Raw genomic sequence first — 24608 nt, forward strand, 5'->3', positions numbered from 1 at the left:
TAAGAGCCCCCAACAAAATGATTAAAAAATAAAAACAATCAACCAACAAGGAATGGGGAACTCCCTCAGTCAGATAAAAGGGCATCTACAAAAAACTGTTGATATCACAATGGTAGAAAACAGAAAGTTCCTTTCTGCTTAAGGTCAGGAACAAGACAAGGATGTGCGCTTTCACCATTTCTACTAACTGATGTATGGGAGTTCTAACCAGAGCAATCAGGGGAAAAGGAAAAAGGCTTCCAGATGAACAAACTTCGAAAAACTTGAAAAGGACTATTTCCAAGTGCAGATGATATGATCTGTTTGTAGAAAGCCCTAAGAAGCTACAAAAACCAATTAGAATCCGTCATTAAGTTCGGCAAGTTTGTTAGACACAGGATCAATATAACAAGAATCAGGGTACCTGGTAGTGTTAAGCAGTTGACTGTAAATGAAAAGGCGAGGGGTCTAAACCGACCAGTTGTTCCCCAGGAAGACAAGGGGCTGCCCCGCTATAGTCACCGGAATAGTGTGGCCGTGACTCAAAACCTAAGAAAACACCTACCATTTGATTCAGCAATACCCTGCATATGAGGGTACACACCCAAAAGACTTGAAAGCAGACTCAGAACATGATGTTCACTGTAGCCAAAAGATAGAAACAACCTCCCTGTCCATCACAAGGTAGATGGAAAAACAAAATGTGGTACATACATACAATGGAATACTTCTCAGCCAGAAATAAATGAAGTCTTGATACATGCTATAACATGGATGCGAATGGAAAGCATTATACTGACATAGGACAAATATTATATGGCTTCACATATGAAAAGACAAGGCAAATGTATAGAACACAGTTCACAGCGGTTTCTAGAGGTGGGGAAGAGAATGGTGACAGACTTATTATGAATATGGCTGCACAGTTATTTTAATTTCTGATAATATTTGTGAAAAATAATATAGCTTCTTAGGCTGCTTACATACATTCAAATACCTCATGGGGTTTACATTCTTGGGACATCATAGTTAATTGGCCTACTGATACATTTAGTGCTCTTGTTCTACCTCCTAGTTAGATGCACAGTGCCCTGGGTCTCAGAATCCTGAGACCACCCAAGGCACAGCCATTAATCCCTTTCACATGAACAACAGAGAATAAAGGAGAGTCAGAAAGAAGAGGCAGATATGAAATGCATGACCAATTGCATCTATGACCAACTATCTCCTTTCCCTGGAGAACAGAACTGGATGGTACTTGGCTACCATTACTGAACATTTTGATCAGAGAGTCCATAAAGAATCCTGATCAACAGGGGAAACTATATGACCGAATTTCAAACGATTATTAGCTTGATACTTCCTGGAGTCATGGGACGTGGATGAACCTCTGAAACTATTTTACTAAGTCATCTTTAAACCTTAAAACAAAAAACATCCCCTGAAGTTGTGTTTACTTAAAATCAAATAATAATTAGCTTAATGCAAAAGGTTTTCCTTAATCGTTATGCTGTTTTGTGAAATACATAGGATCAAACTGAGAAAAGCCATCTGAAAGATTACATTAATGAGCAATTAAGAAAAGGTGAGCATGTCTCACACCTGGAAGAACATAGTCAATGTCACTAAACGGCACACACAGAAACTACTGAGTCATGTCTTCTCAACAGCAGCAAACTAAATAAAAGCATTTACTAACAACAAACAGATGACACTCTACAGAAACTTAGGAGGTAGATGTGTCATTTAAAATTGTGGCAAGTAGAAAGCAACTTGATGGTACATAACCACAACATATAAAAATCAATTTTATTTCTACGAACTAACAATGAACAAATCTGAAAATGAAATTAGGAAAATAATTACATTTACAATAGAACAAAAATAAAATTTAGAAATAATTTTAACCAAAGAAATGTAAAATTTACATTTTAAAAACATTGTTGAAAGGAATTAAAGAACATTTCAAATAATTTAAAAAGCATCCAATGTTCATCAACTGGAGGATTTAACATCGCTCAGATTGCAGTATCTCCCAAACGGATTCGAGCCAGTCCAACTCAGAACCCTAACAGATTTCTCTATAAAAACTGACAATCAGATTATACAATTCAAATGGAAATGCAGAGGATCCAGATTAGCCAAAAGAATTTTGGGGAAAAAAGAACAAAGAGGAAGACTTACATTACCTTGATTTCAAAGCTTACCAAAAGCAAGTCAATCAAAACGGTGGGGAACTGACACAAGGACGGGCATATAGGCCAGTGTGACAGAGTCGTCATAATGGTGAACCGATTTTCAACAGGGTGCCAAAGCTTCCAGCGGGGAGAAGATTCACTTTTTAACACGTGGTACTGAGTCACCTCAGTAAACGACTACATGCAAAAGAATAAAATTGGACTCTTTCTCCACATATGCAATTAATTAAAAACGAACCAAAGACCGACATGTAAGTGGTAAAATTAGAACAAAACTCTCTGAAGAAACCCCCAAGGGTAAACGTTTATGATTTTTGGTTTGGCAAGTCAAAAGCACAAGCAACTGAACTTAAAATAAGTAAACTGGAAATTCATCAAAATTAAAAACTAAAATGTTTTCAACCATTTGCAATCAAAAGGGCAGCATTTACCCAAGGGCAAAGTTGAGAAGGGGCAGTGAGTTATCTAGAGTATCTAATGAACTCTTACAACTCACTAATAAAAAGGCATTTCAAATTAAAAACTGGCAAAAGAATGAAATAGATACTATAGCAAAGATATACAAATAATGTCAATAAACATATGAAGGAAATGCAAATAGAAACCACAATGATACACCACCTGGCACACAAGGCTGGCTATAATTAAAAAGCACTGATGAGGATATGGAGAAATTGGGAGTTCCTCTATCCTGTTTGGACGCAGCCATTTGAAAAGTAGAAACACCCCTATAATCCTGTAAAGACTGTTCTGGGAAACCCTCTGGGGCAATTCCTCGGGGTCCTATGGAATCACTGTGAGTTAGGATTGACTCCATGCTGCCTAACACTCCTCAGCACATCTCTTACAGAACTGCAGATATAGTTATAGATGCAGCATTACGACGCTGCCAATGCTGAAAAAGCTCACTGCCATCGTCAACCGGGACTCACAGCTACCCTACAGGACAGAAACGAACTGCCCTGGGGTTTCGAAGACTTCACCGTTATGAGTAGAAAGCTGGTGATTTGGGACTGCTGATTTTGTGGTAAAACATCCAACACAAACCCTGCAGCATCACCAGAGCTGCTTGCTTCCAATGCTAAAGACTTATAAACAGAAAGGATTAAAATTAAGTTGCCTTCACGTTATATTTAGCAAATATGATTCTAAAAACAATCTTTTAGCATTATTTAAAACCTTAATGGTCAGGAAATAGTTAAGTCAAATGTACTCTTTTTGAATTTTCACTATAATTTTATTTGAAGTGCTAACCCTCGATATTGGACAGTTAATCATCACTTGCATTTTCAGAGCTGTAATTCACACATATTGGGATCAAAAACTATTAGCAACCAAGGAGACTTAACAAGTTGGGGAAACAGAAAGTATATTGAGCTATGACTCAAGAAGCAGTTTTGAAAGAGGTTCTTACTTATATAGAATTCATAATATATGCCATTTGAGTATTTGTGAATTTTAAATAAATTTATTATAAATTGACTTATATACAGGTTTTACATATCCCACCAATTTTATAAAAAGGCAAAACAAAAGGCACCAAAAATATTTTAACAATTCAAAAACAAAGAAGCAAAATAACTGATCTCAAAAGCAAATAGTTTCTATTTTCTTTCAAAAATTCAGTCAAGCTTTTGAGTTTAAATTTTACACTAAGATAATACTTTGATTCAACCCATTTATTGGACGTTCACCCCAGTCACTGTGTAAGACGCAGGGATGACAAGATGACATTTCAGAATGCCCTTCAGGAATTACTCACCTCTTTTACTGTTTCTTTAAAGCATACTTTCTAGCTCCAATTTGTTACATATTTTGACTTTCATTTCTGCTTTTCCTCTAGCCAATCGGGACCTGTGCAGAATAGTGCAACAGAACACTGAAGCTACTGATGATTTCGTTTCTGAAAAAAGATGTTGTCTTTCGATGTAAAAAGTAATGCTACAACAGTTAATGTTGAAATATAATACATGCTCCTTAAGACTGTAAAGCAGGGTCTACCAGTCTAACAAAAAGCACCAAGATACAGACATCCGAGCTGGAAAAAATATAAACCAGCAGCGAGTCAATGCCATATTCCTTATCGAGTAAGTTTATTTGTTGAGTTGTGTGTTCTGCATGTAAAGAGCTACACAAATGAACTTAGCATGCCAGAAATGCCATCTCTACTTTTAACAAATACTTGCTTAATTATTAAAGTTCATAGTGATGATTCTTTATGCTAATTAAAAGGTTATAAAATTTTTCATATGGAACAGAAAGAAATGTAAAAAAAAGAATATTATCCTTTTTTAAATGAAGTAAATTTAGAAATAAATAAGTTAAGGCACTTATTTCAATGGGTTTCCAACATCAAAGGTAGAATGTTTGTATTTCTTTGAAAGCCTTTTCACTCAAAAGCTATCAACTTTGTTTTATTGATACTAAAGCTATAACGTCAAACCTAGTAGCCACTCTAATTTCCCTAATTAGAATTACTTGAACAATTCTTCATAATTTGCTACTCCACAAATAAGGAACTTAATTCAATGTTCCCACTCAGTTTCTAATGCTATTGTTTTAACTACAGGGAAATAAAAGCAACATCATTTCTATAATAAACCTACATTCCCCTTTCCAACTAAAGCTGAATAAAAAATTCATTACATAAAAACTTGAATTTCTCCAAAATCTCTTTTAAGAAATAAGCCAGCAAAAGCAACTTTCTGATATAAAAAAAGGTTAAAACTAATTTAGCACATGATAGGATAAATCAATAAGGATTCAGTTAAATCTTTCATTATAAAGTAGTGTGGTTTTATTTCATCCAAGATATGCAGCCTAACTTTTAAATTATATGGTTTGTTGTTTTTTTAATTATATTGTTTTGCATGTCTTAATCCCAAGTACTACTGTGACTATTCACTGTGTACTCAGATGGCTATAATAATATGTCCATAATGCCTGAAGAGAAATACTGGTGACTAACTAGTAAGAAGTAGAAAGTCAGCCTGAAGGACACTATCTACAGCTAGCTTAATACAGCTTTAAAATTGTGTGAAACCATGAAACGAGAACCAATGGAATATACTGCTACATGACACTGCCATTAAACAACAGTTCTCAAACTCCCAAAGAGCAGAGTCCTCGTGCTAGTGTAAGAATGTAAATGTGCTTTCAGACTCTTAAAAATATATGTGTACACATATATGTATATGTAACAGAAAACGAAAATGATAGATACTCCCCTCTAATGTAGTAATTTAGAGTACTGAAAATGTAAATTTTGTAGCACACTAACAAATGAAAATGCTGAGAACCAATTGCTAAGCAGGTACATAAAGTAAAACTATATAAGCTTTGCATCTTATTAAAATACATATCTATCCCAAATCTCTATAGTACCAAATTAATTACTTGGAATTTTAAAACATGATTAAAATTGAAAATATTTCAAGGATAATTATTTAGGTGATGCAATTACTACAGATTTTATTATAGTTCTCATTTTGTTCTTAATGTTCTTAAAGACTGCATAGAATTTCTAAGTAACAGTACTGGTATTTTGTATCTGTCTAGAGTATCTGGCTATAGCTGCAGATGGTGTTGCTCATTTTGGTATACATATTATTTTGATAAATATTTAAATTTTAACTTAATTGTTCAGTCAGTAGAAAACATATGAATGTATCGATCATATACTTCACATCCATATTTTTAAAAACCCTGAATAAGATTCTTCCAAATATCCACTTTTAAAGATTCAAAGAAAGCAATGGTTACTGCTTTATCATGATTAAACTGGTATCAAACTTAGGGGAAAATGAAAAATAAACAAACAAGCCTAACGATATAGAAAATAACAAAATACAGTATATCATACATTATGTTAATTACTCAGAAAGTGCCCACTTATAATACGCAGATGATGAGACCAGTATCATGACAAATTCTTGGTGTTCTGAATACTGCATATATCTTTGTGCATATTTTTTTTTAATTCACTTTCTTTATATAACTTCTATTTTAAATTAAATGCTACATATTTTCAGCTAACATTCAAATTAGTTTTGTGATGATGTTTCAATTCTACTATCAACCATGAACAGAACTAGCTTGAAGAATAGTTCTTTCCATCTATCATATAATTATACCACATTAAACATTAAATGTTACGTTTGAGAGCTATACTCTGACCTGAAGTATACTCAATTCAAGATCAATATTAAGATAGAATATCTATGGGGAAAATCTTATAATATTTTAGAAGGTAAACCTTTTAAAGCCCAAATAATAGTAAGGAAGACATCTGGCTGGAATATTGGAGGGTGGCAGGTTTGACATTTCACCACAGGAGAGTCCCAGGTGACCTTGCTCTCCCACAGAGCTCTGCACACGGTTAGCTGGAACCGAGGAAACGCAGCAGCAGCTCTTCTAACGCGGATATTCCGATCTCAAAAGAACTGTGCAGGAGAAGAAAATCACATTTCACTTCCTGTAGTGCTAAGTCTTAAAGGCTCTGCTGCGCTTCAAGACTGGAAGGATATCACAGTATTGATTTTATATACAAAGTAGGATCTGTTCCAGTAAACTCTGGTGAAATAGTTCACATATGGAGAATAGTGAATTTTGACCTCATGACAAAATCGCCCATATTTCGAATAGGTCAACTTGTCTCCTTCTTCACAAACCACCTATCAAAAGATATGAAACATAGCATTAAAAGGCTATTAAACCTATAGGAGAAAAGCAAATAATGTGCAAATGACTATACTTATATGGGAAAAAAAAACATTGTTAAATATGAACCATAAAACATCATCGATGGTCTAGTAAATGGAAGCCTCTTCATAAGAGTCACATATCCATCTGGGGCTGAGACACCACTGTAAAATGTTTCCTATTTTTAAAAAATTCACTGGTGAAATTTAGAAGGCAATGTCTCCAGAGACCATTATCGTTTCTTGGAAGACCCTTGTCATGGAGCTTACAAAGGCTGAGAAATGGACACATTATACTTCCAATACATAGTCAATCTCTTCTTGTTTGTTCTTGATTCACCATTATCTAGTAAATGTTATGTCAACTAATGTGAATCTTTACATTCTTACCTAGCAATGTTAATTAAGGTGGCTTAAGTAGCATGAAGGAAGAGCTTTATAACATTGAAACACTGAATATAATTCTCATGTATAGGAAAGATACAAAGACAATTTTGAACCCATGCCTGGCATTACATGACAAAAATGACCAATACACTCAAAAACGGAGCAAAAAGGAGGGCAGACCTGAGCCTAGAAGAGAAGAGAAAGGCTCCAAGTACCAGATGCAATACACCAGTAATCACTGCACACCCAGTGCTTAATAAAACGTTTAGTTGCCAACAAACTAAAAGCACAGTTATCAAATATCAACAGAGGAAATCCAAAATACACATACATAAAACATTATGTTTTTTATTGCAAGATTAAGGCATCATAAAGAAAGAAAGATGGAAATCACTAAACAAATTCCTTACCTCCAAAATGAGGTAATAAGACAAAGAAATATAATTTGGGAAATCTTGGCTGCAACCAAAATGGAATCTGCACTCCCAGTGAGAATGACCTGCTCAAGTTCTCCTTGGGTTTCCACCTGCAACTTTCTGGGTGTTAGGGCATCGAGTCTACGACACTAATTATCAAGCACACCCACTGCCATCAAGTAAATAAATATAGAAATTAGGATCCAGCTACATCCTAACACTACAGTGGCTCCAAATACACACACTTTGTGGACTATAGGTAAGCTAATTTAAAAGGTACTGGGTTAATCTAGAAAGCAGTTTTCATAGATACCTATTAAATTATAAGAAAGTTCTCTCTATATACAAAACCTTCCTAGCTTCTGTCTATAGTAAGGTGAATAAAAATAAAATTACCATTTATCAATTTATGCCATCTTTTATTTACAAGTGTAGAAATACTGATTTTTTTAGTTGTAAAAACATCCAAATTTTCTTTGTATGTTTAAAACTACTTAAACTACTTTTAATAAGTTTGTTCCATGATTTAATAACCTCTATTGAAGTTCCAAAAATATTAAGTTTTAAGATTACAAGTTCAAATAATCATTTTTCTCAAAAGAGCAAAAGAAAAAAGGCTTAACTTTCCAAATTACTTACGTGCCCATTTGCGATGTCTAATAAATCTTTAACTCTACAGCCTCTCATGGTTCCCACCTCATTGCAGATAGAATCCTCTACAATTAGGTAACTAGCTTTGTACGATGTCAGTATTTTATAAATATCCTCTGCAGATCGCTTTGAATAGATCTGATAGATCTGAAAGGGCAAAATAAAAACTGATTTTAAACAGGATTTCAAAACCTCGATTAATCAAAAGTAGGTCAGCAGTTGAAAAACACCAGCTGCTTCACAGGAGAAAGACGAGGCTTTCTATTCCTGTAAAGTCAGTCTCGTGAGCCCACAAGGACAGATTCGCCTTCCTAGATCTAGGCCACCGAGTTGGAATTGACATGACAGTGGGGTTTTTCTTTTTAAAAAAATACATATACTGAACGTCTGCTAGGTTCTTAGTGCCGGGTACTATCTTTGAAAATAAAGATATTTACTCGTCAAAATTTTATTCCTGACCTTAGGAAGTGTATATTTACCTTTCAAAATGGTGCAAGGCTAAAGATAAAAAAATTAGCAAACTTAGTAGTGTTTGCAATTAAATTCTAAATTGTGTTAACAGTCATACGAAACTATGCAATGCATGAAGATTACAGAGGGCGTGCTGCTGTTCTTGTTTGGAGCTGAGTTGAGTTAGACTGACTGTGATCCCTACCACAGATGTATGATAGTGCATGTCTAAGTGGAAATCAGTAAGAGGGCAGATCTCTGGGTCTTTCCTCCTGTGCAGTTGGCTGATGAGTTCAAAGCATGAGCATTTTGTTTAGTAGCCAAACCGTTAACCATTCTGTCACCAGGATCCTTGTTTCCTTATTAATACCTACTAAAATTTTTTCTGAAATGTTAATATTGGGCCAGATCTGACTGAGAAAAAAACCAAAACTAAACATTATGCCAAAAGCATCACACGTTATTTGTCCCGGCAATAGAGAAAGAGGGAAAAAAACCCTTGAAATCTAAATTGATCAGAAATCCAATCTTCTTGCAGAATACTCAGCAGCTAGCCACCTGTCACTCCCAGGCCACTGCTCACTGATGTGCTAAGGATAGTATATGGCACACAAAATGCTAAAGAAGTTTCTCATTCATTACACTGGCCATGAAAATGAATGTATCTTATCCAATCTATATAGTTTTTTAATAGACATTTTTTAGGTTTTGAGAAGCCAAATATACTATAAAGATACTTAAAAAAATAAACACACTTCTATGAAATGTCTATAACTTACTGATTGCCTAAGGCAGCTTTTCTCAATCTTGGCACTATTCATGTTTTCTGAAGCTCTGATGGCCCAGTGCTCACTGGGCTGCTAACCCTAAGACGGGCGATTCCCATCAGCCACGCGTGGAGCGGCTGTCTCCTCCAATAAAAACGGACATTCTTAGAAACCATAAGGGGCAATTCTACTCAGATTAACTTATTCTTGGGACAGGCGGAGGCTAGCCAATACATGGTAGAATGTTAACTCTCTAAAGCAGATTTAATTATTACATACCTAGATTTATTAACAGTTTTTGATGATTCCCAATTAGATAAAAGTTTCAATTTTTCAGTGTAACATTCCAGGCCCTTCAGAATTTGGCCTTATTTTATTTTCTAGTTTTATGGCCATACAAATTATGGCCCATGTTATTTTTATCAGCCTGGGGCCATAAGAGGGGAGTTAAAGTGGAATAAAAAGATAATGAAAACAGATAAATGGAATTTCCCCAGCAAGTTTTAGAAGTGTCCTTACATGGTTTTTCCCCCAAACAAGTTTCTACTCATCCTACAAGGCCTAGTTCAAGGACTATCTTTTATGAAGACTTACTAGATTTTTTTAAATTAGGAAATCCATTTATTTCAAAATAATTTCTTTAGTTTTCTTTTTTAAAAAAATCATTTTATTGGAGGCCTTACTGGATTTTTTAGGATGGAATTGATGGCTCCTGCTTTTGAACATCCCATTTTACTTAAGTGTATGCAAATACAATGAAATGTAGTAACACAGTAATAACAAACAAAAGCTTAGCCATAGTACTTTATCTCATTTAATTCTTTTTAAAAATCTTTTTAGGGGGGCTCTTATATACCATATATACTCAAATATAAGCCGACCTGAATATCAGCACCAAGGCCCCTAATTTATTTTTAAATAAGTCATTTAATGGGGGTTATACAACTCTTATTACAATCCATATATACACCCATTGTGTCAAGCACATTTGTATATTTGTTGCCATCACCATTCTCAGAACATTTTCTTTCTACTTGAGCTCTTAGTACCAGCTCATTTTTTTCCCTCCTCCTTTCCCCAGTCTCCATCCCTCCCTCATGGACTCTTGATAATTTATAAATTATTATTTTTGCATGTCTTACACTGACTGATATCTCCCTTCACCCACGTTTCTGTTGCCTGTCTCCCAGGGAGGGGGTTATGTAGATCATAGTGATCGGTTCTCCCTTTCTCCCCCACCTTCCCCTTTCCCCTCCTGTATCACTACTCTCATTTTTGGTCCTGAGGGGTTTATCTGTCCTGGATTTCCTGTGGTTCCAGCTCTTATCTGGACCAGCATACATGCTCTGGTCTAGCCAGACTTGTAAGGTTGAAATGGGATCATGATAGTGGCAGGGAGGAAACATTAAAGAACTAGAGGAAAGTTGTATGTTTCATCAATACTATACTGCACCCTGACTGGCTCATCTCCTCCCTGTGACCCTTCTGTAAGGGGATGTCCAGTTGCCTACAAATGGGCATTGGGTCTCCACTCTGTACTCCCCTTCATTCACAATGATATGATTTTTTTGTTCTTTGATGCAAGGCACCTAATTTTACCACAAAAACTACATTAAAAATGTGCTGAAAAACTCAACTTATGCACGAGTATATAATAACAAATCATACATCTGTTATCTCAAGTGGACATGCATAATTATAGGCTTCAATAATTTCTAAATATTATATTTCTTCTTGAGCCCTTTAATATCAGCTCCTTTTTTTTCCTTCCCTCCTCTACTCTGCCACTCCCACGTATCCTTAATATATTACATATTGTTATTATTTATACGCATCTTACACGCCCATTCTATCCCTTCACCTACTATCCTGATATTCTTCCCCTGAGGAGGGTTGGTCTGCCATCATTGCTAACCACATTTAATTCTTAAAAAAAGGAAGTTAAGAACTTTTATTATTCATTCGGTCAGTATCCAACTGACTCAAGGTCACAAAGTCAGTGCAGCTCCCTCCTTAGCTTTAAATATATTTTAAAACTATATGAAATTCTATCAAATTGAAAAATAGAATATTTAGACCCACAGTCTGTCACTGGTATTAAATAGGAAACCAAAACCAAGCTCACTACCATCAAACCAAGCTGACTCATAGCAACCCCCTGTGGGTTTCAGAGACTATAACTGTTTATGGGAGTGGAAAGTCTAATCTTTCTCCTTTGGAGTTGCTGGTGGTTTTGAACTGCCAGCTATACAGATCACAGCCCAACGCGTAACCATTACACCACCCTGGCTTGTTACCATTTAAACCAAAAATTTTATATGTTCTTAGAACAAATATTATATACCTCTCAACAATAAAAAATGTATTAGAAGCCTCATCCATTACTAGTGGGAATATAAAATGATAAAACGTGGAAAACTGATGGGTATTTCTTGAGGTCAAGTGTAGAACATCCATAGGACCCCACAATTCGCACCCGAGGTGTACACACCGAATTGAAGGCAGAAACACACATAGAAACCTATTCAGCAATGCACAATGCAGCATATTACCCAGAAGGTAAAAATATATATAAAAATGTCTCAATGGATAAACAAACATGGTACATACAATCAGTCATGCTGAGAAACAAGGTACTGGCACATGCAACAAAAATAAACCTTGATCAAATAGAAAATGTTTTGAAAATGATGGCAACATATGTACATATATGCTCGATCCAACTGATACATGGATTATTACACGAGCTGCAAGAGCCCCACAAAAAATGATTTATAAAAAGTAAAAACAATGAGCCTTGAAAACAACAGACTGAGTGCAATAAGTCAGTAGCAAAAGGGCAAAAATTGTATGACTTTACTTACATGAAATAAGCAAATCATATAAAACCCAAAGAATAGAGCGGTTACCCAGCGTACAAGAGAGGATGAAAATGAGAATTCCTGCGTAGGAACACTGAGTCGATGCTGACAGTGGTAGACTAATGTGGAGCACAGAGTCGATGCTGACAGTGGTAGACTAATGTGGAACACGGAGTCGATGCTGACAGTGGTAGACTAATGTGGAGCAGAGTCGATGCTGACAGTGGTAGACTAATGTGGAACACGGAGTCGATGCTGACAGTGGTAGACTAATGTGGAGCACAGAGTCGATGCTGACAGTGGTAGACTAATGTGGAACACGGAGTCGATGCTGACAGTGGTAGACTCATGTGGAGCACAGAGTCGATGCTGACAGTGGTAGACTAATGTGGAACACGGAGTCGATGCTGACAGTGGTAGACTCATGTGGAACACGGAGTCGATGCTGACAGTGGTAGAATAATGTGGAACACGGAGTCGATGCTGACAGTGGTAGACTCATGTGGAACACGGAGTCGATGCTGACAGTGGTAGACTCATGTGGAACACGGAGTCGATGCTGACAGTGGTAGACTCATGTGGAACACGGAGTCGATGCTGACAGTGGTAGACTCATGTGGAACACGGAGTCGATGCTGACAGTGGTAGAATCGTGTGGAACACGGAGTCGATGCTGACAGTGGTAGAATCGTGTGGAACACGGAGTTGATGCTGACAGTGGTAGACTCATGTGGAACACGGAGTCGATGCTGACAGTGGTAGTGTCATGTGGAACACGGAGTCGATGCTGACAGTGGCAGACTCATGTGGAAGACGGAGTCGATCCTGACAGTGGTAGTCTCATGTGGAACACGGAGTCGATGCTGACAGTGGTAGACTCATGTGGAACACGGAGTCGATGCTGACAGTGGCAGACTCGTGTGGAACACGGAGTTGATGGTGACAGTGGTAGACTCGTGTGGAACACAGAGTCGATGCTGACAGTGGCAGACTCGTGTGGAACACAGAGTTGATGCTGACAGTGGTAGAATCATGTGGAACACGGAGTCGATGCTGACAGTGGTAGACTCATGTGGAACACGGAGTCGATGCTGACAGTGGCAGACTCATGTGGAACACGGAGTTGATGCTGACAGTGGTAGACTCGTGTGGAACACGGAGTGGATGCTGACAGTGGCAGACTCGTGTGGAACACGGAGTGGATGCTGACAGTGGCAGACTCGTGTGGAACACGGAGTGGATGCTGACAGTGGCAGACTCGTGTGGAACACGGAGTGGATGCTGACAGTGGCAGACTCGTGTGGAACACGGAGTGGATGCTGACAGTGGTAGACTCGTGTGGAACACGGAGTTGATGCTGACAGTGGTAGACTCATGTGGAACACGGAGTTGATGCTGACAGTGGTAGACTCATATGGAACACGGAGTCGATGCTGACAGTGGTAGAATAATGTGGAACACGGAGTCGATGCTGACAGTGGTAGACTCATGTGGAACATGGAGTTGATGCTGACAGTGGTAGAATCATGTGGAACATGGAGTCGATGCTGACAGTGGTAGAATAATGTGGAACACGGAGTCGATGCTGACAGTGGTAGAATAATGTGGAACACGGAGTCGATGCTGACAGTGGTAGACTCATGTGGAACATGGAGTTGATGCTGACAGTGGTAGAATCGTGTGGAACACGGAGTCGATGCTGACAGTGGTAGACTCATGTGGAACACGTTGTCGATGCTGACAGTGACAGACTAACGTGGAAACGGGTGGTGAGAATGGTTTCACAACGTAAACAGCACAACTGCCACTGAATTGTACATGGAGAAAGTACTGAGTGAGCCTATGTTTCATTTATGAAAACCTTTTTACTGGGGGGGCCAGCTAGTACAACTCCTCACAGTCCATCCATCCATCCATTGTGCCAAGCACATTTGTACATTTGTTGCCATCATCGTTCTCAAAACATTTGCTTTCTACTTGAGCCCTTGGTATCAGCTCTTCATTTTTCCCCTCCCTCTCCGCCTCCCTCCCTCACAAACTCTTGATAATTTATAAAATTATGTTGTCATATCTTATACTGCCTGACGTCTCCCTTCACCCACTTTTCTGTTGTCCGTCCCCCAGAGAGAAGGCATATGTTTTATTATGTCTATACTTACCATCATAGATATTTAACTTAGATTCTAATGTTATGGAGAGAATAGCCTCTATCTAAAATTAAATCAGTGTTTCATGAGCAATAGAATTTTTGTTTGAAAAGACAAAGTGTGTCAAGATATTAGTTGATAATCTTTTCATTAATTGGGTTAAGAATCCTATTTTCTTGGGAATGTTTCCTTTTTTAAATATAACCCATCAGTTTTCTGGATACTTTGTGAAAAATTAAATGTACTTTCTCTAAGAAATATGCAACACTAGTCATAAAACAATGGACTTAGTATTTCATTTTAGTTCTTAAATATACAAAAGGATTTTTGAAGCCCCCTTATATTATACAACTTCCTAAAACGAAATATAATTAATCCTTATGGTCTGAGATTATTCGTTGTTCCTCACTGTCTCTGCAATACACTAAAGACACATGCGGCACCACAGAAGGGTAGTGAGCAAAGTACAAGGGTGCTGTGAAAGATGCAAACGCAGCCTTGGAACGCCTTACGTTTTCATTCCTCTTGAGGAGATCGTCATCGTTGTACAGAGGCAAGCTTGTCACCATCCATCCGGTGCATAATTTAATCGCACCCATTAACTGTGGACTCCCTGCAAACACCGCTGCGACTGGAGCTTGTCTTCTACAAGGAACCATAAAGATTTTACACAAGGAAAAGGCAGTATGCTCTTGAGATCAGTGACGTATATCAACTCAGAAACACAAAGTGTTTGTGTACAGTTAAGTTTCGATTTGAGTTTTCATTAACTTTATTCATGGATTCATATAAAAAAACCTGAACATCTATGTGCCAGACAATATTTTGAGTGCTAGAGATAAAGAAATTAAGAAAAAAAAGTTCCTGCTATCAAGAGACATCATGAGGTGATAATAAACAATAAACATACATCTGTTAGGTGGTAATAATGCTACATTAAAAATTAGTGCACAATTAGGGGGCAGTGAGAGGGACAAGAAGGCATTATATTCAATAGCATGGCTAAGTTGACAGTGATGCTAAATTTCTCAAATTCATCTTTTACAAATATCAACTACCACAAATAAATTATTTCCAGAACTATCAATCTTCTGCTTCTTCCTTATTTTCACCCATGTGTCTGTATGCAGATAATGCAAATAAGATTTTTCCACTCTGAAACATGACCCCAAGCCCCAGATACATGCTGCTTACAGGGGTAGGACACCTACGAGAGGTCTCCAAACGCTGTCCTAATGCTTCCACTCATCCACACCCCCACCCTGCAGGGTCCACCAACTACATGCTAGGTAAACTGCTAGGTCATGGGAATGCAAAGATGACAGCATCTGACCAGTGTGTCGTGAGCTCCCAGTGGGAAAACAAACATGAAGCAGAATAATTATTCCATTGTACTACAAAGTACAAGCATCGAAAGTATCAGGTACAGTCCTTTCCTATACCTTTAAAAACAGTACATGGCATGTCATACATCTATATGGTAGATTTTCTTCTGTGATTGACAGCCCAAGACAGTATTCAGTGAGTACAGTGCTGTATGTAAAGCATTATTCTGTATACACACACACACATACACACACACAAGAAAATAACAGTTCAGAGTGCTATATATCAAGTAATTTTTCGGAGGTGTATCAGACAACAGGCCAGTTTTCTTTAAACTAATTTCAATTTGGGATTTCCTAGATTAAACAAGTATAATTTTAAACCCAAAACCAACCTCTGGGAGGCTTATACAAGGAAGGCTTCAAAAAATTAGTTCAAAAAAATGAATGAAAAATCTAACGGAGAATTGTGCCAAGTCAGACTGCCCCCACCCCCACACATCAGGGCGAAACAGGAAGGGAGTGCAACAGAACAGCAAGGGGAGCAAAGCAATTAAGTCTCTGAGGAATCCCAAAAAGAGGCTTCTGGGATAGGGTGTGGTACCTCAACAGACTCAATTAGAAAACATTCATAAAAGTAGACAGACAGAAAAAAAAAAGAAAAAAAAGTAGACAGACAGACCTGGTACTACTTACAGGCTTTTTTTTTTTTTTTAATGTATATCTACATAAGAGAGGCAGGATAAACAATCCTGAGGAGAAAACAGTGGGATCCATGGTTTGGGAGTGACATAGGGAGGAATGGGGTAGACAACAAACCCAGGGACAAGGGAACAACAAATGATCTAAAATCAATGGTGAGGAGGGCGTAGAATGCCTGGTGGGGTTTGATCAAGTGCAATGTAGCCAACAGGAATAACTAAACTCCAAATGAAGGTCGAACTTAATAGTGGGACAAAGGGAAATAAGAGGAGAGAAGTAGGAGGCAAAGGCCATTTCTAGAGGTATAAATACAGGCACATACATAAGCAAATATGTTTACATATAACAACAGGGGCATAGTCTATGTGCATATATTTATATGTTAAGTATTAAGGTAGCAGATGGACATTGGACCTCCACTCAAGTACTCCTTCAACGCAAGAACATTGTTCTAATAACCTGGCATTCTCTGATGTTCACCTTCCTGACACAGTCACCGAAGACAAAATAGCTGCATAAGCAAAAGTAGTGAAGAAAGCTGATGGTGCCCAGCTATTAAAAGATATAGTGTCTGGGATCTTAAAGGCTTGAAGATAAACAAGCAGCCATCTAGCAGGAGAGCAACAAAACCCACATGGAAGAAGCAACCAGCTAGTGTGATCACGAGGTGTTGACAAGATCAGGTATCAAGCATCAGAAGACCCAAAACAATCATATTGATGTGAACAAGGTGGGGGTCAGAGTGGATACCCAAAGCCTATCTATAGACAATTGGGCATCCCCTCACAGAAGGGTCACAAGGAAGGGCCGAGTCAGCCAAGCTACACTATAGCACCAAGGAAGCATACAACATTCCTCTAGTTCTTTAATGCTTCTTCGCACCCCATCCTCCCTCTCCCGCTCCACAATCATGATCCCAGTTCTACCTTACAAATCCGGCTAGACTAGAGCATGCACACTGGTATAGATAAGAGCTATCACAGAATCCAGATCAGATAGCCCCTTCAGGAACATTAATGGAAGTAGTGATACCATGAGGATAGGGGGAAATGGGGGGAAAGGAGGGGAGCAGATCACAATGATCAACGTATAACCCCCCCCCCTCCGCACACCCAGGGTGACAAACAACTGAAACATGGGTGAAGGGAAACTGTGGATGGTGTGAGATATAAAAATAATTTATAAGTTATCCGGGGGTTCATGAGGGTGGGAGAGTAGAGGAGAGAGGGAACAAATGAGGAGCTGATACCAAGGACTCAAGTAGAAAGAAAACGTTTTGAAAAGGATGATGACAACATATGTACAAATGTGCTTGACACATGTATGGATTGTTATAAGAGCTGTAAGAGCCCCCAATAAAATGATTTTTAAAAACCATTTGGTGGAGATTTTTGTTAGTCCATCCTTTCATTGATGGTATAGTCCTCTAAATATTCCTGTGTCATTTATGAAATACTAGTGTCACAGTGGTAAAGTGTTCAGCTGTTAATTGAAAGGCTGGCTGTCCAAATCCATCAGCTGCTCTGTAGGAGAAAGATGTGATAATGTGTTTCCCTAAATATTTATAGCCTTGGAACACCCATGGGGTAGTTCTACTCTGTCCTACAGGGATGCTCCGGGTCAAACTAACTTAATGGCAATGGGTCTTCCTTGGTTGGAGTTATGCATGTGTACGTGGTGGGAGACATCTCGACGGCAATTCCCTACATCCACTGGCCCAAGGCGTCATGTTCTGTGGGCAGCAAAGCCCACATCCCTTGGTTACAAAGATCAGCAAGCTATCCCCAAGCACCTCTAGGTTGGGCACAGAAGCACCTTCATGATTACCTAATTTCTCTACAATTGCTATGAGTTGGCATCGACCCCATGGGAGTAAGTTTGGTTTTGGGGAGACATTGAAGGTAGGTAGATTCTCAGGTTATCTAGCTTGCTATATCGCCAAAAATGGAAACCTAAAATTTTGAACTTAGCAATGCCATTTTTTCAAGACCACAGAAATGAGTTTAATTAGAAAATTAGAATAAAAAAATAGATATTCCTAAAAACAAAAAACAACATTCCTGAGTTCAGTGAGAATTCAGAAAAGTATTAATTTGTTATTTCCCCTAAATCCATCAGATAGTATATTATGATTATTTAATTCTGTAACAAATCATCCTGCGCAGTACAATTCTTACTTTATCCAAGTCATAAGTTCCACTGTATCTGGATCATAGAATTCCTGTAGTTCCGATAATTCTGTCATTAATCTTGGAAAAAACTAAAATACAAAACAAAATCCTCAGAAGGTATAAGTAACTAGAATGGTTTAAGTGTTCACAGTATTTCAAAAGACTAACTTAGCACTGATATCACGGGAAAAATATCATGGAGCTCATTGCTTTCTTTTAGTGACCTGCTCATTCTTCTCAATCTCAATCCTATCGTTCATTCATTGTCTTGATTCCACAAATATCTGTCATTTCCAAACAACTGATCCTTAGTTTTGCCTATCATATACACACATTTAAATAAACAGAATAAATAATTAAAGCAGGCTAAATGGTCTACAAAATAATTGATAATTAGTTTGATAGTATGGTAAACCAAAGAATTTGTATCATTTTACTAGAATTTAAGAAGGACTAAAACTTTTAAAATATTAAGACATATTTATTCAATTTAATTTCTGAATTATAAACTGAATTAAAAAGAGTATTATTAAGAACATAGGATACTAATACTCATAAATTAATAAAGGAATGTACTACACTATAACAGCAATATTATATTTTGTTAGAAAAATGTCTAAATAAGCTTCCTCCTTACACACAAATATATATTTATCACTACTTAGAAATAAAGTACAAAAAAAGTATATTTCAATAATGTAGACCTGATTTTCTTACCTCCTTCCATAAGCTAAAACCTATTATAGTAGGCACAGCCATGCTCAGAATAAGAGCCTAGAAAATTGAAACACAAAGAGTTACAAATAAATACATTTTAGAATGCACCTTTAAAGTACTTGATTATGACTACAAGTCTAGCAACAAATACCACAACTCACATTTCCTTTTAATTATGACCATTTTAGCCAGAAAAATTGAAAAGTAATCGTGAAAATTAATTCCTGGAGTGAAGATGGATAAAAGACCACTGAGTTTCAACATATTATGCTGAAGGTAAAGGAAGGCAGAAATATTGCCTATGAATTTAATGCAGAACATAAAAAGGCCAGTGCTCAGAATAGCATTTCAAATAGGCAGTCAATATTTGATAGTTAGCCAGGAATTTAAGTTATGAGAAGCTTATAAAAGATACTGAATTACGACCAAAAACCAACAGAAAAAACAACCAATATATGAGGGGCCTTAAAAAGTTGTTGGAAAACTTCTGTTATCTTTTAATTCCATCTTTTCGCAGAAGTATTTAAAGTAAATCTATAGAGATAGTAACTGGATTAATGATTATCCGTGGGTAGGGAGGTTGAGGAGAAACGGGCAGCTAATAATAACAAGTACAAGAATGAAGAAAATGTTCTACAACTGACTATGGTGATGACTGTACAACTCCTCTTGATGAATTGTATGGAGTGAATTATATACCAATAAAACTTGAAAAACAACATCATTTTGAAGCCCTCTCGTATTAATCGCATACTAATATGTTAAAGAAAGACTGTACATATTTCTGAGAATAAGACTGTCAAATATAATGTGACTATCATTAATTAATCATTCCTTCCAAAACTATTCTTCCTACTGATAACCCTGAAATTCACAAGGTCAAAAAAAACCAACCTAGATACATCCATGATTTATTCCTCTTCCTCTTCCTTCAATATTTAATCAATCTCAAAAAAATTTAATCAATCTCTAGGTAATATTAATCTTCTTTCCTAACTTTTTTAAACACTCCAGTATACAACAGTATTTATCAAGTGGGTTTGGAGTCAGAAAACCCAAAACATGAACTAGTTTCCAAACATATCATCTTTGTAAGCATTTAACTTAGCTCTCAACAAACTGAAACTTTAATTACTGTAATCCATCCTGGCCTGTACCTGGAAAATAGTCTTCTTATTAGATCCACCCTCAGGTCTGCCCTTCCCAGAACTGTAAAAATAATCTAACAGAAAACATAAGTCTGACTCTCTTATTTCTCTACAAAAAATATACCGTCATGTTGAGAAACTTAAGTTCCTTATCATGGCATTCAAAGGCCTCCATGATCTGATCAGCTTCTATTTCCCAGGTGTCATCTTTATATCATCTTTGCATCAAACTTGATTTGCCATCAAAACTAAATATATTACTCTTTTTCTTTGCTTCTGTTTTTTCAATCCCTTTGATTACACCATGGTCTTTGCTTACCTCTAGACCTATTCTTTCTATCATCAACAACCATTTCCCCACCTTCATTTGACTTGTCATCTTTCAAATTTAGACTGGAAAGTTTGAGTCCTGAAAACAACTGAATTAAGTAGCCTACTCTTTGTGTTTCAGTAGCAGCCTAAGAATATTTATAATTTGTTTTATGCCTCAGAGATTATGATCTACTGGATAAAATTAATATTTTATATTTATCTTTGTATTCCAAGCACCTAGACAGTCCAGAGTAAATTTCCATTCACATGGAAAACATCATCATGGAGCTAAATAAAACCAAGAAACATAAAAATTAATTCTTAATGGCTTCTCACATTACTCTTCCATTTTTACATTTTATTTTTTGTCTGCAATAAAAATCTTTACTTTTATCATTAGAAATTTTAAAAACTGGTTTTTAAAAACATCTCTTTTTCTACCATTAAGTCATAGTGATTTATTCCTGCTATTTTAATTGTATTAGATGTAGCTTCCATTTTAATTGTATTCCATGTGATTTCCATTTTTTAGCATTTGATTTTGTGTACCTGAAAGGGAAACAAGTATGTGACACAAAATAATAATGACTCACCAAAAGTATTGGATGTACAGTCCTTAATCGAAGCCATTTGAAAAGGGTCGTCCAAAGTTCTGGAGAACAGACACCAAATGCTGCTAACATGCACACATACGGAGTCCAGAGGTACTTTAAGCTGGAAGGTAAAAAGGCACCACAGATGGGATCCCTGTGAACATTAGATCAGCTATTTTTTAATTCTAAACTACTCACAGAATTATGGAATTCAAAGGAAAATTGAAAACACATAGCCTCTAATTTTCAGCAACAGTTATTCAGTTCTTAAATATTCAAGAAAGCATGTGGATTACTAAATAAGGATGGGATATAAGCAATACTATTGATGTGAGTGGAATAAAATTATATTCATAGAAAGAATACAAACTGTTACAGCTTTCCCAAAACCTGTAAAAATTTAAAATACCCTATATAAATCCACTGTCAGTGAGTTGATTCCAACTCAGAGTAACCCTACAGCACCAAGCTGAATTGCGCCACAGGCTTTCTGAGACTATGTATCGTTACTGGAGCAGACAGGCCTCCTTCTTCTTCCTCGGACCAGCTGGAGAGTTCGAACTAGTAAAACAACATGCTATAGTCAAATCCCTCCTATGTATAGCTCTGCACACTTACGTGAACAATTTAATCACCTCATTTCAGGTAACTGAGTCTATGGAAATATTAGTGTAAGTGTAAAAACCAGACCAACCTTACAAGAACTACTGAGGGAAGTTCTTAGAACAGTGACACAAAAGGCACCAATAAAATGATTTGAAAAAAACAGAAACAATAGTGAACAAAAACTGAAATTAACACATGACAACACAACTCAAAAGTCAACCTAGATATTAGTAGCCAAATTAAAACAAATCTGAAAGGCTAAAAATAGGACCGGCGATATATATTTGGAATGAAGTCAATTACAAAGTAAACATAGGAAGGAGTGTAGGTGTGGAGTTTCCAATGAAGAAGAAATGTTCAAAATAGAACAAACTGTCTTAACTTGGGAAGAAATTAATAACCACAGGGTAACTATAAAAAATGAATAAACCTCATCAAAATAAGAGGAAAATCATAAAGTATAAGTAAACACAAAAACAACAGAAATGACGAACATGCTAACAAAAACCCACACAAAATTAACTCAGCATAGAAAATTATGCAGTATAAAAAAACTAGCAGCAAAACCACAAAAAAACAACCACAGCAAAATCACAGCAATAAATTCACCCCTATCAATAATTACACTGAATGTAAATGAATTAAATACACCAAGCAAGAGACAGAGTAACAGAAGACAGATCTATACATGTTGCTTACAAGAAAACACTTTAGGAACAAAGACAAAAATTTCTATCAAGCTAATGGCATCCAAAAATGAAGAGTAGCAAATACTAATTTCTAACAGACTTTAAGACAGATATTAGCATGCAATACAATCACTGCCACCAAGTCAGTTCTGACTCACAGCAACCCTCTGGGGCAGAGTAGAACTGGCCCTTTTGAGTTTCTGACACTGTAAATCTTTAGAGGAAGAGAAGGCCTCTTCACCCTCGTTCAGAGTGCAGGTGAGTTCAAACTGCCGACCATGTGGTCAACAGCCCAATTTATAATCCATTATGCCAGCCGGGCTCCTAAGAGCATATGACTGAAGGGTCAGTTAAACAAAGGGACTGGCTCTAATAAATATCTAAGCACCCAATAAAAGAGCCTCAAAACACATTACGAAATTGAAGAGATAAGGACCAAACTCTACAATAATAGTAAGTCTTTCACTACCCTCAGTGAGGGGCAGAAAGAAACTCAAAGACAGAAACAAAGACGCAGAAGTAAGTCACACAATCAACCAAGCTGGCTTCATAGACATCCAGCACAAAACAGTCCAGTCAGCAGCACAATATCCATTCTTCTCTAGCACATATAAAATATTCTCGAGAATAGACCGCATCACACAACGCAAGTTCAAATTTAAAATACTGAGAAATTACAAAACATCTTCTCAGATCACAACCCTATAAATAGAGACATCAACAACAGAAATATCAAGGGAAAAAACTGAACACAAGGGAAATGAATAATACCCTGCTTTAAAACTACTCAGTAATTTAAAAAATTGAAAAATTTCTGGAATCGTTTGAGAACAGAAATACAACATGGCAAAAATTTTAGGACACAGTACAAATCGATGCTTTGATCCTATACATCTTCCTTACTCAGTGCCATCCAATCGATACTGAGTCATAGCAGCCTTACAACATAGGAGTAGAAGTGCCTTTATGGCTCTCCGTGATGGTAACTCTTTAGGAGAGTAGAAAGCCTCATCTTTCTCTTGCAGCACAGTTGGTGGTTTTGACCTAATGACCTTAAGGTTAGTAGCCTAATGCATAATTTACTATGTCATAGCCTCTCCACAGAAAATCCAAAAGACTAATAGGATATTCGAGAGTAAAACCCCCCAAACTTTCTTTCACTATTAACAGATTACATAGAGATTCTAAATACATTGCAATCATTCTTCAGCCTGATTCAGTGAGATGGATTGACATAGTGGTTGAAATAATGGGCTTAAACTGAATGAATTGTGGGGATGGTGTAGGCCCAGGCAGTGCTTTTTGTCACTGAGAGTGGGAGCTGACTTGACAATACCTAGCAACAACAAATTATCTTCGCAGTATTGTTGTGGGAGGTAACAGGGATGGTTTCCTCTCACAGAAGCGTGCCAGGGGTGTCCAAGGCTGTAACTGGTGGAGAAAGCGCATGGACACAGCCCTCCTCCAGCAGTAACCTTCCAGCTAACAGGTAAGACCTTAGCCATTGCTCCACCAGGGCTACACCTCTGGAAAAACACACAGATCAAATAAAAACTTACCCTTCTATAACCATTGCAAGAGAACCCAATAAAATAGTATGAATTACATGATAAATTATTTCTGGCCTTCCTCCAATCCGTCCATCTTCGAGAGTACCAGTTTCTTTCACTGACTTACCACTACAGAAAAGAAATGAAAAATTAACATACATTTTTAAAGGCCATACCTAAGATTGCAATTTCTTCATGAAAAGAAACATAAAAGGTTCTTATTATGGATTGAACTGTGA

The 24608-nt window shown here is 37.0% G+C and overlaps 1 protein-coding gene across 1 annotated transcript in view; it reads right to left on the bottom strand.

The window, feature by feature from the left end:
• Positions 1-5768: 5768 nt before the first annotated feature.
• Positions 5769-24608, bottom strand: part of DPY19L4 (dpy-19 like 4) — a 52219-nt gene continuing 33379 nt past the window's right edge. Inside the window, exons 13-19 of the mRNA XM_075549476.1 lie at positions 24379-24498; positions 21525-21645; positions 19472-19528; positions 18761-18843; positions 15069-15201; positions 8320-8478; positions 5769-6850 (exon numbers count right to left, since the gene is read on the bottom strand). Coding sequence (XP_075405591.1) covers positions 6686-6850; positions 8320-8478; positions 15069-15201; positions 18761-18843; positions 19472-19528; positions 21525-21645; positions 24379-24498 — 838 coding nt within the window. The 3' untranslated portion in view covers positions 5769-6685. The remainder of the gene's footprint in view (positions 6851-8319; positions 8479-15068; positions 15202-18760; positions 18844-19471; positions 19529-21524; positions 21646-24378; positions 24499-24608) is intronic.

This window comes from Tenrec ecaudatus, chromosome 5 (assembly GCF_050624435.1).
Source record: "Tenrec ecaudatus isolate mTenEca1 chromosome 5, mTenEca1.hap1, whole genome shotgun sequence".
Taxonomy (NCBI): Eukaryota; Metazoa; Chordata; class Mammalia; order Afrosoricida; family Tenrecidae; genus Tenrec; species Tenrec ecaudatus.